This window comes from Notothenia rossii, assembly GCF_949606895.1.
Source record: "Notothenia rossii genome assembly, chromosome: 7".
NCBI classification, from domain to species: Eukaryota; Metazoa; Chordata; class Actinopteri; order Perciformes; family Nototheniidae; genus Notothenia; species Notothenia rossii.
Window position 1 is genome coordinate 66,828,788 of NC_136905.1, and position 15,487 is coordinate 66,844,274.

A 15,487-nucleotide genomic window follows, 5' to 3' on the forward strand; every position below is an offset into this window, starting at 1 on the left:
GTGACTGCCTGGGGACTGACAACCCACAGTCTCAATTTCAGTTTCACCTCTGCTGTCAGCTGAATTAATGCGGGTACCAAACTTGGTTTATTTGTTCCCATAGGAGTTTGATACGTTTTGTATTTGTCAGTTTACCAAAGATGAAATAATACAAATGCACCAATTAAGTGCCAGCCACATGGACAATATGTCATCAGTCACAGAACACAATGTGTTGTTAGGTAGAACACAGACGGCCGCAATCTCCCATCTCGAGACGTGTTCAAACATGGAACATAAATGGTGTCCTTTTGGGGACAGTTATCCTTTATTTGTTTCAAGGTTGGGATCATTTTCCTCATGATATGACAAATATTCAATAAAACTGTAATTGATCCTTTCACAAACGCCTCATTAAGTTTGAAACATTGGACAAACTGACTGGAAAAAAGTACTACAACATATCATTTTTATTAATTATGTTGTGTGAGAGAGAAAATTGTAAAAAAAAATGCAAAGGCGCCCCTCCCACACATAAAGATATCAGAGCCTCTACATTAAGTTGGAAAAAGGTGATTCTTCCATATTATATTTTTGACATGTCCCCACCTATGCACAGTTCTGTCATCAAATCCAGTTCTAACATATAGGATAAAAAGAGCTCTCTTATCCTTGTTGTGTCATCACCACCATGTGTGAAAGCATACCAAAACACGTCCTGAGCTGCTTCACTTGCTATCTGCTATCCAAGGTTTGTGTGTGTGTGTGTGTGTGTGTGTGTGTGTGTGTGTGTGTGTGTGTGTGTGTGTGTGTGTGTGTGTGTGTGTGTGTGTGTGTGTGTGTGTGTGTGTGTGTGTGTGTGTGTGTGTGTGTGTGTGTGTGTGTGTGTGTGTGTGTGTGTGTGTGTGTGTGTGTGTGTGTGTGTGTGTGTGTGTGTGTGTGTGTGTGTGTGTGTGTGTGTGTGTGTGTGTGTGTGTCACACAGTGCTGAGTCAGAGCAGCTTTGACTGTTTATAAAACACGAGTGGGCCTGAAAGTAGAAAAAAAAGGGACCACGCGCTGTTTCCACACTGATGATGTAGCTCTGCGCTAACGTGGCTTTGAGCGAGGTTTCCGTGTCATCTCAGTCCAATAACTCTCGCTCAAATTAGCCTGATCATCAACCGGGATGGAGGCCAAGCTCGTAAAAGCGATAAGTCAAGAGCAGTTGATACGTGTAGCTGATAATAGGATTGATAACACTTAAAATAACATCTCCTCTACTGTCAAAGGTAGCTCAACTTCTGTTTAAATCACAGCTGCAATCTGCTCTTAGGCCACAGAGATTGAGACAGAAAGGTGAGAGGTCCAGGGCCGATGTTTGTGCTTGACATGTCTTGTCAGTCAGACTTTGGGAATGGCGTGTGAGGAAAGGAGGCGTTAAAGAAATGATGAATTGTCTGGCTTGTATGGCATGCAGGGATAAATGACTTACAGGGTTGAAGCGATTCTCCCCTCGGCTAATGTGTGGTATTGATGATTGGCCGCGTCCTAACCCAGTTACTCTGCTCCAGTTTTAGACGTGCAATTTCCACTAAAGCAAGGCGGTGGAGAGCGATAGGTCATGAGGCTCTGACTTCATTGTCCAGTGTTTTTTACCCTGTTTTTTAACCGGCACAGATGCACGAGTTGTTGCAGGTTCTTAGTATTGCTCCGTATTCTAACCAGGCTACTTACAACTTTTATTTTCTCTCTCTCTCTCTTATCCAATCACCTCCCCCCTCCTCTGCTGTCCCTCCGGTGTGTCATTTCTTCTTGCCTCATCCATCTAATTTCCAACACCGCCTGCTCTGTTATTCCTTTTCTATTTCTGTCTTTCACCTCCTGCATGTCTCTCTGACTTCACATCCCCTCCTGTACTCTGCTCTGCTCACTGCTTCCTCTCAGTGTGACCAAGACCAGTGCATTCAGAACACCAAATTTGTTTTGCAGGCTGCCGCCACCCCTCTCCTACAGCAGAGCAGCGATCCAGTCATGCTGACGGCCTCGACGGAAAACGGGGGCCCTCTACCCGGCCGCACCTCCCTCAACCTGGGCGGCCCGTGCACCTCGCTCCCACTCGGCCAGCCCACTCCTCCGACGTCCACCCCCAGCCTCAGCTGCCACGAGGCCTCAGACATATTACCAATCCACGGACACAGCCACGCACACAACCACGGCCACACCCTGCAGGAGCCAATGGCCCACCACCACTTCCTCACCCCCGAGGAGGTGCCCTCGCCCCCTCTTCCCTGCGGCAGCCCCATGGGTCACAGCCACACTATGCAGGCCGGCTTCTACAACCCAGCCAGCCAGGACTCACTGCACGAGGACTCTGTGAGAGGATTGGTGAAACTCAGCTCTGTCTGACACCGGGATGTTACCCCCCCCCCCCCCCCCCCCTCCTAACTCCTCCTAACTCCTCAGAACCATGAAATTCTACTGTGCCACATCTGGACCTGCTCTCTCACTATTTTTCCTTTCTCTCCTCAGCGGGACTTGATAACGGAGAAAGGCTGTGGTTTAAATTCAGCTGCTAGAAACTGTGGAATTTAACTGAAGTGAAACCAGTGTCTTGCCAAAGCTCTCCGATGAAACATGGAGAGATGTTTTCAAATGTGGCTCTGGTGACCTGTGACAGAAAAATGCTTTTTTTTTTTTTACTAAAAGGGAAGCATATTCCATCAGCTCCTGGAAACTGGACGGGGGTGTTCCTTCTTCAAAGCGGCGTATGTCTGTGAGCCACGTTGAGCAAAAAAAGAACAGTACATGACATTTTTGGTCAAAATTATGAATATCTGTCAATGCATCACGTTTTTGTGACATTTTTTGTTGTTGTAATACTGACTCTAACCTATTTGCCTGTTGCTGATGGACAGTGTATTTTGCCTTTTTTCTCAGCAGTGCAATGGTTGATGTCATCATGTTGCATATCATCCTGCTTTTTCTATGTTAAAAAAAGAGACTGTTGTACTGTACCATGGTTATTACAAATCTTACAAATTATATTTCCTGTGGACATTAATAAAACACCAACTTTTTATCAGATGTGAATGCATTGATATTAAGGTTTAGAAGGTATAATGTGTGTGAATGTGATCCTAACAATTCCTCTAAAGTGAATCTTGTGACCAATGCCTCTGGTCATAAGGTGTCAATGAGAAAGATTAAAACACAAGCTTGTTGGATGAATACTGCTAAACATTTATTATTTTAAAACAATGTTTTTTTTAGACTTTTGTCTCCTTTTTTTCTGACTGAAGTCTTCAATGTCTCCATCCTTTAAAGAAAGATTAAGATGAAAACAAGGACTCAATCAAGAGCTCAGTAAATGGCAGTGGTTGGTGAAGGTGCTTGGATAGTTAAAGTCAGTTAATCAATACTTAATTATTTATCTTCCACCACCTTGTGGTTAAGTACAAGTACTGCAGTTAAAAGTCTAGTTATTTTTAACATTAAGCAACATTTTACATAACTATCAGACATGTCAGTCATCAAGTGCAGACCCTTACATTCAGACGAATGGAACTTTAAGCAGTAATAATCAATATTCATGTAAACTTTAAAAAGTTGATCAACAGTTATGTGAACACCTCCCTTTCAGCTCTTTTTTCCCAGCCTGTAACTTAACTTCCTGTCTCCCCTCAGCCAACTAGTTTTAAATGCAACAGGTGGCTGATTAAAGTCAAAAAGTGAGGAGAGAAAAGCTCCTTCAAATATATCAAAGCCTTAACACTCTACAAAATAGATATTGAAATCGTATTCATCTGCAAGAATAGAAGTTCCTATATTTTTTTATTTAAGATTAGTAGGTTGCTTGGTTTCACTGTCTGAGTGTTTCCCGCATTTGCATCTTTATCTCGTGCACCTGGCTCAAGAAAGTACGGTGGTCACGTGAGTGCATGTGATTGAAGCCGAATGATGCAGGGTCTGTCAATGTGAAAAGAATCTTAGTGTTGTGTTTACAGCCTGTTGCGTTCCCTAGGGGCCAGTCATATTCATAAAAGGAGTTTTAACTCGAACCATTTAGACTTTAAACAGTGGATACAAATGGTAATAGTAACACATTTATTCGTTGATAAATAATTTATGATACATAGGGGTTATTATTCATACATATTTTACAACAATTACAACAGACAATGCAAAAAAACATTGACATTGGAAATAAAATATACAGTTTTTTAAACATTGCTCATTGTAGCACTGAGTTGAGCAGTGACGGAGAGATGGACACAGATTCTACTTTATTCTACAGCTTGCATAAAGATTGCGATGGACATTTGTTTGGTTATTGAAATAGTTATATTATAACGGACCCTGTACTGTTCTGTGCTTGAGTTCTGCTACACCATTGACATGTTAAATTGATTTAAATTTCCAGTGCATGGGACCCTATCACAAGTCCTGAAGATTAAAACCTTTATAGCAGACTGAATTAGAAAATAAACAATGCCCTGAGTAGGCATGTCCTATTAAATTAAAAAAGAAAATACTAATGAAAACTATTTAACATTTTTTTTTAAAAAGGTAATGAGAATTGTTACAAAGCTTTTGTGTACAATAAATCCGTTTTTATTGGGCCTGGCTCCAGAAGAATGGAGCACTTCCATTTTATTCATGTTTTGTTTTTGCTGACAGTCTTAGCATTTGAAGCCAAGTGCTTATAAACATTCACATATTTCCTGTTTTAGATATACAGTGCACTATCACAGCAGAGATGCACTAGAGACGGTATAAGAAATGAACCAAGGCAAACCTAACTTGTAGCTGTAAACAGTCATGGCTCAGGCCGACGCTCCAGCACAGCTAACTCTCATGCATCAGACGTCTAGCCAGGGCTGGAAACATGGACCATCAATACTCCATGGCAGGGCCTGTCTTTATGGTCCTTGGTCACCTAAAAATGCTAGACTAGCTTAAAACCAGTGACCTGTGGTTGCTGCAAGACTTTCCCGACGTGAATCAGACCAGGGTTTGCAGTTTCCAGCCACATTGTATGGGTCATTGTGGCTAAGCTAATTTAGCATTGATAACCAGAATGGTGTCCGTAACGCTGGCTTCAGAGTGAGTCTAGAGTCCCGAGTCGGAGTCACCACAGTTTCACATCATCGAGCTCCAGGTCGCCCATGATCTCCAGCTGGTCGATGCTGCCCAGGTCCTGCACCCGATGTCTGAACTCAAACAAGTGTGAGCCGTTCACTGCCAGCTTGAACTGGTGAGGCTGACAGAGGATGAGAATCTGACCAAACCAAACACTGAGGCGTTATTACAGAGCACACAGACATAGTGAGAAATTATCACTGATAGACTTCTGTTTGCGTTAACGTCCAACAGACCTGGCGCCGTGGGAGGGCCCTCCCATTTTACATTCCTGACCCCAAATTATTTTAATTTGTTTAATTATAAATAAACTGTGAACTTTAATGCTACGATGTATGTGATGTCAGATAGTAATATAAGAGTAATACATGAAAAACAAGTATGAAATACTATATGACAGTAAAACAAGAATAGAGTTTAAAAGGGGAGTGATTTGTAAAATATGCATAAAGAAATAGTAAATCTGCTTACAGTTCTGTTTCATATGGGTGTTGAGAGATGTATCCATAGATCTCTTAATGTTGAGTGCACCAGATTGATGCTTTTAACTTCAATATTTAAAAAAAAATCATCCCCCCCGGACCCCCCTAGAGGAGGTTAGGTCCACCCCCCACAACAAAATAGCGCTTTACCCCTGCTTAAACCTATATGCCGTGAGCTGATTATCAAGCCTTCGTTGTAACAGTCGCGGGTACACTGTGTGTGTGTGTGTGTGTGTGCGTGGGGATTGTTGCAGTCGATCATTCCACTGTAAGCGCCCGGTACATTAATGGGAAACCCTACATGTTTGAGCACCCTCTATGAAACGTCAAGCTACCCCACAGCACCCCCAAAAGAAAATCTCTGGCGCTGATACTGGCCACGGCATATTCCGGTTTTGTGTGCCCTCCCATGAAAATCATATGCCCTCCCTGTAGATTTGTTCTGGCGCCGGGTCTGACGTCCAATACAGAAGCCAAATACAATTAAACTGTATGAGTTGTAGGCAGTTTACCCCCAAGGTAATAATAGTTTAGACTGTTCAATTCCAGTCTAACTTTAGTTATTTTATCAGTACGTTTAGGTTTTTAGTTTTGTAACATAAGCTTAATATACATCCGAAATACATGTTTGTGTAGGAAAAGCTATAATGTTTAAATGTTTTGATTGAGTAGTCAACTAAAGTTTTATTTTACTGTGAAGAAAATATGTCCCCCTATATTTAATCCCATTTTTAAAACCGGGCAATTTGGTTTTAGATTTTCCATATTTTTCACTGATTTATTCTTTCTTTTTTTTATATAATAACCCTGGTTCATACCTCAAAGTATTCCCCTGACAAGAAGGGGAAGTATGGCAGCTCCCGCTCCTCCTGACCCCAGGACTCACTCAGATACGAGTTCCTGATGAATGCACCCGACTTCATGCGAGGGTTCAGATGCAGAGCGATGTTCTCCGTCCGGCTGCTGCGGAGGTTCACTGTGAAACTGGGAGAAACGGTGGATCAAAGGTAAATCTTTTTATTTCTTTATTTTGTATGTATGTGTTTGTTACCTGAAATGTGCCTTAGTAGTGTGAACATATTAGTGAATAGTGAGACATGCATCAGATTGCCTGTATGACTTTACCTGTGAGGGTACATGCTGACCTGGCCTTTGATGGTGATGTGCTGCCCGGGGCTCAGTCCTTTCAGGATGCTGCCTTTGTAAGGGAGGCTCTGAAATAAATTACATTACAGTTGATAAAAAAATGTATGCAGTTATTTTCATTATCGATTAATCTGCAGATTATTTTCTCAGCGTTTTTCACTATGAATATATATGTGTCCCCCATTTCAGGTGACCTCTTCAATTGCCTTAGTCGTCAGAACATCTGTCCAAAACCAAAAGACATTCAGTTGAGCATCATACTGTATTATGTTTAGGGAGAAAGGGGCAATATTTCCAATTCCTTACACTTTTGTGGTTATTTTCAGAGTTGTTGCCATCCTTCCTACTTATTATAATAAAATTGTACTCAAATTAATATCTTAGATCTAGGAAAGAAACACAAGTAGTCAGATTATCACCAACAACAAAAAAACGCTTTACTTTTACTTCTTCCAAATAAAGGGGTTTAGATCATTTGTGTACAACGTGTCGCACTCCCTGAGGGCTCGCTTTTATTCCTAGCACACTGAACTTGGTGTAGCAATGTGGGCGGGCGTCCATATCTAAAAAATAAGTTTAATAAACCAGGACTTTCCTTTAAAGGTCTGAGGGCTACATACTAAAATGAACAGTATACAGTGCACAAACAAAATAATCATTTAGGAAATGTCATCCAGTGTTCATGGCATCACAAGATACTGAGCACATGGAGGTTTCATGAGCGGAAAGAACTTACCAAGTCACCTGATTCGGAAAATATTGCCTGTGAGAAAGAAGAGAAACGATTTAGAAGTCTTTGGAAATCATTAATCAGATGTATTTTTGAAAGACACACATCTGACCAGCTTGTGAGGACAAAATTAAGCAAACAGAGAGCAGAATACACTCACTGAGTTTGGGATGTAGCCAATAGCGTGAACCCTCACATTCCCAGAAATAGAAAATGTGTCGACCCTGTTCAGGGGGATTTTGTGCTTGTACTCCAGCAGGTGAGTGCCATTTACTGCCACCTATGGGAGAAAACAGGTATTTTAGTACCCTATTTTTCTAATAATCAAATTGCCCAAATGTATAGGTACTACACAGGTTTATCGATGCCTCCATCCTTATTAGCGTGGGTTCACTGGCCTTGAAGGCGTCTTTGTGCACCAGGATGATGGTCTCGAAGGGGGCTCCGCGTTTGTAGGGCAACTGATGGAGCGTTTCCTCTTTGCCCCAGCTCTCCCGCAGCAGGGAGTTACACACCACACAGGGCGGGCCTATGAAGCGGGGGCTGAAGTGTAGGGCTACATCAGAGCGCGGCTTGGTGCTGCAGCCGCTCGACAGGTCCACCTGAAACCTGCAGAGTGCACAGCGAGGCTGGGTTATTAGCCGGGGCCTACAAGTCCACCTCATGTCAGTGTAAGGCAGTCTGGACTTTATCAACAACGGCAGGTAAGGTTTAAAAGCCACTGTCAAAAGCTTTTTTACCTACAAATGTACTTTAGGGACTTAGACATTCTGTAAAACAGTCAACAAAAACTACTGCTAACAAGTGAAATGCACCAATTCTGTCAAGAGGAGTGGTCAAAGATTCAACCAGAAGCTTGCCAGGAGCTTGTAGATGGCTACCAAAAGCGTCTAATTGAGGTGAAAATGGCCAAGGGACATGTTACCAATTTGTATCATTGCTGTATGTATATGTTTGACCCAGCAGATTTGATCACATTTCCAGAAGACCATTATAAATTCATAAAAGAACCAAACTTCATGATTTTTGTTTTGTGACAAAGTAGTATGTGCTCCAATCACTCTATCACAGAAAAATAAGAGTTGTAGAAATTATTGAAAAGTCAAGACTGTCATGAAATACATGTTCTTTACAAGTGTATGTAAACTTTTGACCACAACTCTATATTGCCTCAAAAATCAATCAAATGTATGTCAATTATGCTTGATACTTAAATATGCTTTTTAGAGAAAAAAACTGCCGACATCACAGCTTTCCATAGTGTTTCGTTTATTTTGTTGTCAGCTCATTCATTTATAAAAAGAAAAAAGATCAGATTGCTTATAATAAGGGGAAATCTGAAGGGTCTATTTCAAGTTTTTTATGTTAATAAGTTCTTATTTATCAACTAAAATCTGTTAGAAAATGTTTCCAACTTTAACTGACTGAATGTATTTGAAAAGTGGGCTTATTAACACATTATTAGCACTGTGATATATGTATAATAGAAGAAGTACCATAGAAGAAAAGCACACATTTCTGGTGTGGGGCATATTCCCTTATGCTTTTTGAATTAGATTGGACACCCCTGCCCCTTAGTTTGTAATGCAGCACATTTCTTATCTGCTTGTGTCTGTTTCTCAAAACATGGGTTGTGCAGACCGCCATCTGCTGTGCTCGGACTATAGTTAAATTCCATATAAAATCCCACCTCAAAATATCCAAACTATGACTACGCCATTCTATAGCCTAACTTGACCTCTGACCTATACAGGTGTCATGTCAGCTAAACTTAACCCTTAGCCTATATCATTAGTTATCACAATAAATGAAATAAAAAAAGCCGCTAGATTTTTTCATTACAATCTTTTATACTACATTATTTTTCACTGACTAAAAAACAAGCACACATTAACATTAAACATGTAACCAAGTGTGTACTTATCTATCTGCAAAACTGCACACAATTGATGTGGTTTTTTTTTGTTGATGTGATTGAGAATCAACAAGTGAGTTAATATTGAAGATACAAAGGTTGTATTTGTTTGAGGACTTGAATTCAATTTACATTTGACAGTGTTTATGGTTTGTGGGGTGCCATGAAAAGAGTTATGTGCTATGGTTTAAAAAAGTATGAGGACCACTGAATAAAATATTTTTCCAGATTAATTTAAAATCACTTGCTTCGACTTAACACATCTCAGACATATCCATGAAGGTGGCACTTCTCTGTGTTTTTCTTATTGAATTACACCTTACCTGTCAGCCTCTGGGGGCACAGTGCCCTGGATGATGATGATCTCCCCAGGGTGCAGGCCTCCAGGTATGGGCCCCGTGTATGGGATCACCTGAGGTGGAGAATTGGCGTTACATCGCTGGATAACTGCACTTAGCACATACTGCTTAATAGAGCGGAGCCACTGTGATAGTTAGCATTAGCCGTCAGATATCTCCGATCAGTTTACGTCCAGTGTGCAGGCCGTTTACACACAGCTGCTGCACAGTTTATATATTAGTCTACATAAGGCTCTATTGACCAGTGCATGATGGCATTAGGGCTGCCTGGTGTGGACAATATTAATAAGAATAATAATAACAACAATAATCCCCTTACCGGATTCAGGACAGTGTGTTTCGCGTTTGCCACAGACATCGAGCCTCTTGAGTCAGACTAACATGCAGATGAACGAGTAGTGTGTGTGCTGTCTGCGGTCTGTAGCTCTCCTGCACTACACCATTGATGTATAATAAGAACCACTAAACGGGGGTGATGGCAGTGGGCATCTTGTCTCAATCTGCCCGGAACAGTACGCGCATGCGCAGAACCTACCATGTGATCAGGCCCACTGTGTTACTCTATTATACATCCACGGTGTGACTGCGTTAACTCTTAAACTTAGTAAAACCTTTATTTCACTCAATAAAATGTATTATAAATATGCCGTCTTCTCTCAGGCAACTACAATGTTTTAAAAGAGATGGCAAAAGTACACACCTCCTCAAGTAGAAGTACAGATACTCCTGTTTAAAAATACTCTGGTAAAAGTAGAAGTCCTAGCCTATTGACTAAACTTCTTTACTCAAATAAAAGTAAAAAGGTATGGGCTTCGAAATGTACTTTATTACTCATAACTACCAGCTGTTTCATAGAGTAGCCTACTTGTAACTAGACCTCACTTTATATTAATAGAACATTAAAGATCTTCTATTTCAAATTCTAATGATGTCATTGTTAGCTAATGAATGTTTCAACACTGAACAACAACCATTTAGAACACATGCAAAGAAAAACAAAGTGGGGAAATAATCTCCTACATTGTAGATTCTAGGGTGACTACCTCTTCCTTGGAAACACCACAACAATTATTATGGTAATGCTTTAAAAAAAACTGAATTTAAGTGAGTTATATGGTGAACTTTATTTATAATTGTGGGATCAATTAATGAACAACCCAACTCAATAATTGTGTTTGTGTGTGTGTGTGTGTGTGTGTGTGTGTGTGTGTGTGTGTGTGTGTGTGTGTGTGTGTGTGTGTGTGTGTGTGTGTGTGTGTGTGTGTGTGTGTGTGTGTGTGGCCTAGCATTGTTATACTTGTGGGGACATAAATCTGTTTACACAGTCACGTGTGGGGACTCGCTTCCCTTATGGGGACAATTGGAGGTCCCCTTGAGGGGAATCATTAAGTGTAGGGTGAAGACTTGGTTAGGATTAGGGTCAGGGTAAGGGTAAGGTTAAGGGTAAGGGTTAGGGTTAGGCATGTGTTGGTTATGGTTAAGGTCAGGATAAGTCTCCAGGAAATGCATGTAAGTCAATGTAATGTCCCCTGAAGTGATGTATACATGATGTGTGTGTGTGTGTGTGTGTGTGTGTGTGTGTGTGTGTGTGTGTGTGTGTGTGTGTGTGTGTGTGTGTGTGTGTGTGTGTGTGTGTGTGTGTGTGTGTGTGTGTGTGTGTGTGTGTGTGTGTGTGTGTGTGCGTGTGTGTGTGTGTGTGTGTAGAATGATAGAGACAGCCAGTGATGACAGGATTGCCTTTGAAAACCAAACAAATAGAAGACCAGGAAATGATGGATACACTGATCGTGTTAAAATCAATAGACACGCATTGACTCTAATAATAATGATCACGCCACCAAATGCAGATTAAAACAAGTAACAAACCTGTTTTGAAAATGTAAGAAGTAGAAAGTATAGGTATTTGTGTTAAAAATGTAAGAAGTAAAAGTAAAAAGTCGTCAGAAAAATAAGTAGTGGAGTAAAGTACTGATACCAGAAAAATGTACTTAAGTACAGTAACAAACTATTTGTACTCCACTACTTCCCACCTCTGTGTTTTAATTATGTCAAAATATGTGACTTTTATCTCACATATGATCTGTTTTGATTAAAAAGAGTCAATGTTGCATTCATTTAAATACATTATTTATTTAATTGAAGAATAGCTGGTTGTCAACATGTTAAAATAATAAAATGCCACTGAAATGAAAAGCGTTGGGATGTGAATGCGGGTACAAGCGGCCGAGATGGGTTTCCTCCGAAGGGTGGCTGGTGTCTCCCTTAGGGATAAGGTGAGAAGCTCGGTCATCCGGGAGGGACTTGGAGTTTAACCGCTCCTCCTTCGCGTCGAAATGAGCCAGTTGAGGTGGTTCGGGCACCTAGTTAGGATGCCACCTTGGCGCCTCCCTAGGGAGGTGTTCCAGGCACGTCCAGCTGGGAAGAGACCAAGGGGTAGACCTAGGACCAGGTGGAGGGATTATATCTCTTCGCTGGCCTGGGAGCGCCTTGGGATCCCCCAGTCAGAGCTGGTTGATGTGGCCAGGGAAAAGAAAGTTTGGGGCTCACTGCTGGAACTGCTACCTCCGATACCCGACCACGGATAAGCGGGAGAAGATGGATGGAAGGAATGTGTTAGACATGCAGAACAATCATAAGGCATCACAATGAATATGATGATAACACTCAAAACATAGCATGACATAGGGTGACTTGAATCTTGTTAAAAATAAATCCATACATATTTTTAAAAAGAAAAGAAAAAGGTATGGATGAAAAAAAAAATTCAAGACATTTTAATGACTTAAGTTGAATTTTCTTTTATTCAATGACATGTCGTATCTTTGCAATTAAAAAAAACTTAAACCACGGTTATAACTTCTCTTTATACAGCAAATTGACTCTCTGGTGCCATCTGGTCTTCACAATTATTTAGGTTTCGTTTCCAAAAACTGAGAAGAAGTACCCGGGTCAGCACACTGCATTAAGCCAGCCTCCACTTCGGAAAACACAGTCAAGCACGTTGTATTGCGGTGCGCGAATATCCAATGCATTACGGTAGAAGCCTGGAAAACTGCCTTCAAAATAAAAGCGCTTACTCGGTCAATAACAAATATACCTAAAAAACATACCAAACATATTCATACTGGAGCTTAAATTAAGAAATATGTACTATATAATAACAATATATATATATATAACAATCAAAACGAAATAAGTAGTATTAAGTATTAGGGCTAAGAAAATATTGTACATGTGAAATAGTTGTATGTATTGATTTAAATTGACATGCATACGCTCAGAAAAATAGTCCGTTGTTACTGTTTGAACTAACGTACCAACGGCACTGAACATATTACATATTACCTACCATATTACGTTATATACTTCTTACCTTCGATTTCTCTTGTTCTTCTCCTCATTCGTCTTTGTTTTTCTTCAAGTTTTATTGTATTTCTTCAAGTTTTTATCTTGTTGGTCGAATGCACTTAAGCGTCAGCTAAATACAATGTAATGTAATGATCAAAAAACCCCTCTATACTAGTCTAGACAGCGTGGGTAAATTACCGTACAGCCAATCACAATGCGTGACGTCATTACGTCGTGACGTCACTGGTAAGAGACGGACCCCGAACACATATGGTACCCCGAACACATCTGGTACCGACACCGGCAGCATAGGAACCTGCAACGATGCCGGCGGAGGTGAACCCTACAGCGGCCAGAACAACAGGAGCAGTGACGACAGCTCCAAATGCAGAGGAAACGTTGTTAACGTCGTTAATTTGTTTGGCCACTCCAAAATGAATAGTGAGTCAGAAATAGTAAACATTCCCAAATTGGGCGCAATAAAGAGTATCTAATCTAAAGTGTGTTTAAAATCAGTTGAAAAAGTTTTACCTGCTCCAGCGCCAACTAAAGCTGCATTAACTGAAACATAAGATGAATATCGAAATCAACATTCACATCGGGCTTAATCAATACCTTTGCTAAAGTAACTATCATTATTTTTTTTGTGATTCAAAATACTTAGTAAAAACTCCTTTAAATGCAAAGTGATACTCACACAGCTCCATAACTTGATTTAGTGTGTCGTGTAACAACTGAGCCTTGAGCTGCACCGGGCCTGTCTAGCTTTCATTTACTGAGAAGTAAAACTCTGCTGTATAAGGCTTAGGTTTCTCTTCTTGGGAAATGAAACTTGTGAATTTTGTACGGCAGAGGGCGTCACACATTCCTTGTCGTTAATTAATAAAATAACATTTATTCTCACTGTATTTAGAGCACCAGGAGGAAAACAAAAGACAGGCACCGTTGAGGAATTCTGCAGTTTAGGTCTGCCTGCTTTGTGGATCAAAGGTCTTCACCGTTTATTTACACATCAATAGTTTAATGCAATTAAAAAGGGAGTCTAATTACATTTTATATTTAAGTCGAGGCACACCAAATACACCATTCTTTATGTGACCACCATCGCCTTATTTGTATTATAAGACAATAAGCAATAACGACAATAATTCACTTTGATGTGATACTGACCTCTCACCTGTGGAGGGCGCTTTTTACCAGCAGCAGCAAAGCTTCCTCAGTTAAAAAATCCCTTTATGTTGTGTTTGTGGAAAATACGTTGTTTATGATTACCAGAGGAAGTAACTAAGTACATTTAATCAAGTACTTTACTTAAGTACAACTTTGAGATACTTTTACTTTATTTGAGTATTTCCAACTTATGCTACTCTGTACTATACTCAACAACGATTCAGATGTAGTTACCTAGTTACTTCTCGAGTAAATTCACAAGCTACCCTGCAGTATACAAAGTGACTAAAACTAGGTGCACACTTTAATGCATCAATAATTATAATCAAAAGATATAATATAAATGATTCTGAAATGTCCAATTTACATACTGAGTATTTTTACATTCTGTACTTTAAGTATTTTGATGCTAATACTTTTGTACTTTTATTTGAGTAACATTTTGAATGCAGGGGCCTCATTTACTGTATAAAGGGTGCGTACGATCAAAAGGTGGCGTACGCCAGTTTCTAAGCAATGTTTGCGATTTATAAAAAACAAACTTGACGGGAAAATGTGCGGTCCTCCACGCAAACTCTGACAGATGCGTACGCACTAAGCACAAAAACGGGAGAGACGAGAAACTGTGACACCGTTAGCAGAAGGAAGAATGGAGAGAAATATGTGGAAAAATAATACCATAAATAAAATGTTACCTCTCATTTATCATATATGAAGAATTCATTTGCAAACATTGATTAAAGCCAATCTTAAAATGATTAAACAAAGGCCTGTTTGAGACTCCTCAGCAGGGCCGGCTCTAGACAATTTGCTGCCCTAGGCAAGATTTTAGCTGGCGGCTGGCGCCCCCGCCCCAAGCCAGAGAATCGTACAGTAGAAAAGATAAAGATCAATAGAGTATCCAAGGAATACACAATGGAATGGGGGATGTCCCCGGCACAAACACACTGACTGGGGAAGGTTATGTGTATTTTGTCATTAACTTTTTTCGGACCACTTATTTATTTATTTTGGTGACGATCCGACCTTCATGCTGCTACTCTGGTTGAAACTGCATCCACCAAACAATGTGATTTGTCTCCACCTTCCCAAAATAACCTAAATCTGACACGGTGTGAAATGTCTTTTTTAGCTGTTCTGTCGTCATTTCCTGCGATCTTCTTCATGCAGTCAGTCAAAATGAATATTAATACGGGGCGTTTCTTTGACTATTTATAGACAAATATGGGTTATGTATA

At 40.4% G+C, this 15,487-nt stretch overlaps 2 protein-coding genes across 8 annotated transcripts in view; one reads left to right on the forward strand and one right to left on the reverse strand.

Moving 5' to 3' along the window:
• Positions 1–3,044, forward strand: part of zdhhc14 (zDHHC palmitoyltransferase 14) — a 43,393-nt gene extending 40,349 nt beyond the window's left edge. For both annotated transcript variants that reach the window (XM_079640623.1, XM_079640622.1), the window contains exon 10: positions 1,950–3,044. In XM_079640623.1, the coding sequence (XP_079496749.1) occupies positions 1,950–2,366 (417 nt within the window). In that variant the 3' untranslated portion in view covers positions 2,367–3,044. The remainder of the gene's footprint in view (positions 1–1,949) is intronic.
• Positions 3,045–4,047: 1,003 nt separating this feature from the next.
• Positions 4,048–14,416, reverse strand: LOC307013292 (galectin-8-like). Of its 6 annotated transcripts, none has more exons than XM_079640624.1 (10): positions 13,777–14,416; positions 13,611–13,640; positions 10,051–13,395; positions 9,696–9,784; positions 7,856–8,066; positions 7,618–7,737; positions 7,464–7,490; positions 6,707–6,795; positions 6,400–6,565; positions 4,048–5,238 (listed from the first exon to the last, which is right to left on the reverse strand). In XM_079640624.1, the coding sequence occupies exons 3-10, from the start codon at positions 10,087–10,089 to the stop codon at positions 5,089–5,091; spliced, it is 891 nt and encodes a 296-aa protein (XP_079496750.1). In that variant the 5' UTR covers positions 10,090–13,395; positions 13,611–13,640; positions 13,777–14,416; the 3' UTR covers positions 4,048–5,088. The 6 variants fall into 6 exon arrangements, with proteins under 6 accessions (XP_079496750.1, XP_079496753.1, XP_079496755.1 ...); XM_079640627.1 differs by lacking the exons at positions 13,611–13,640; positions 13,777–14,416 and having other exon boundaries at positions 10,051–12,289; positions 12,676–12,787; positions 13,105–13,329; XM_079640629.1 differs by lacking the exon at positions 13,611–13,640 and having other exon boundaries at positions 10,051–12,289.
• Between the last annotated feature and the right edge of the window lie 1,071 nt (positions 14,417–15,487).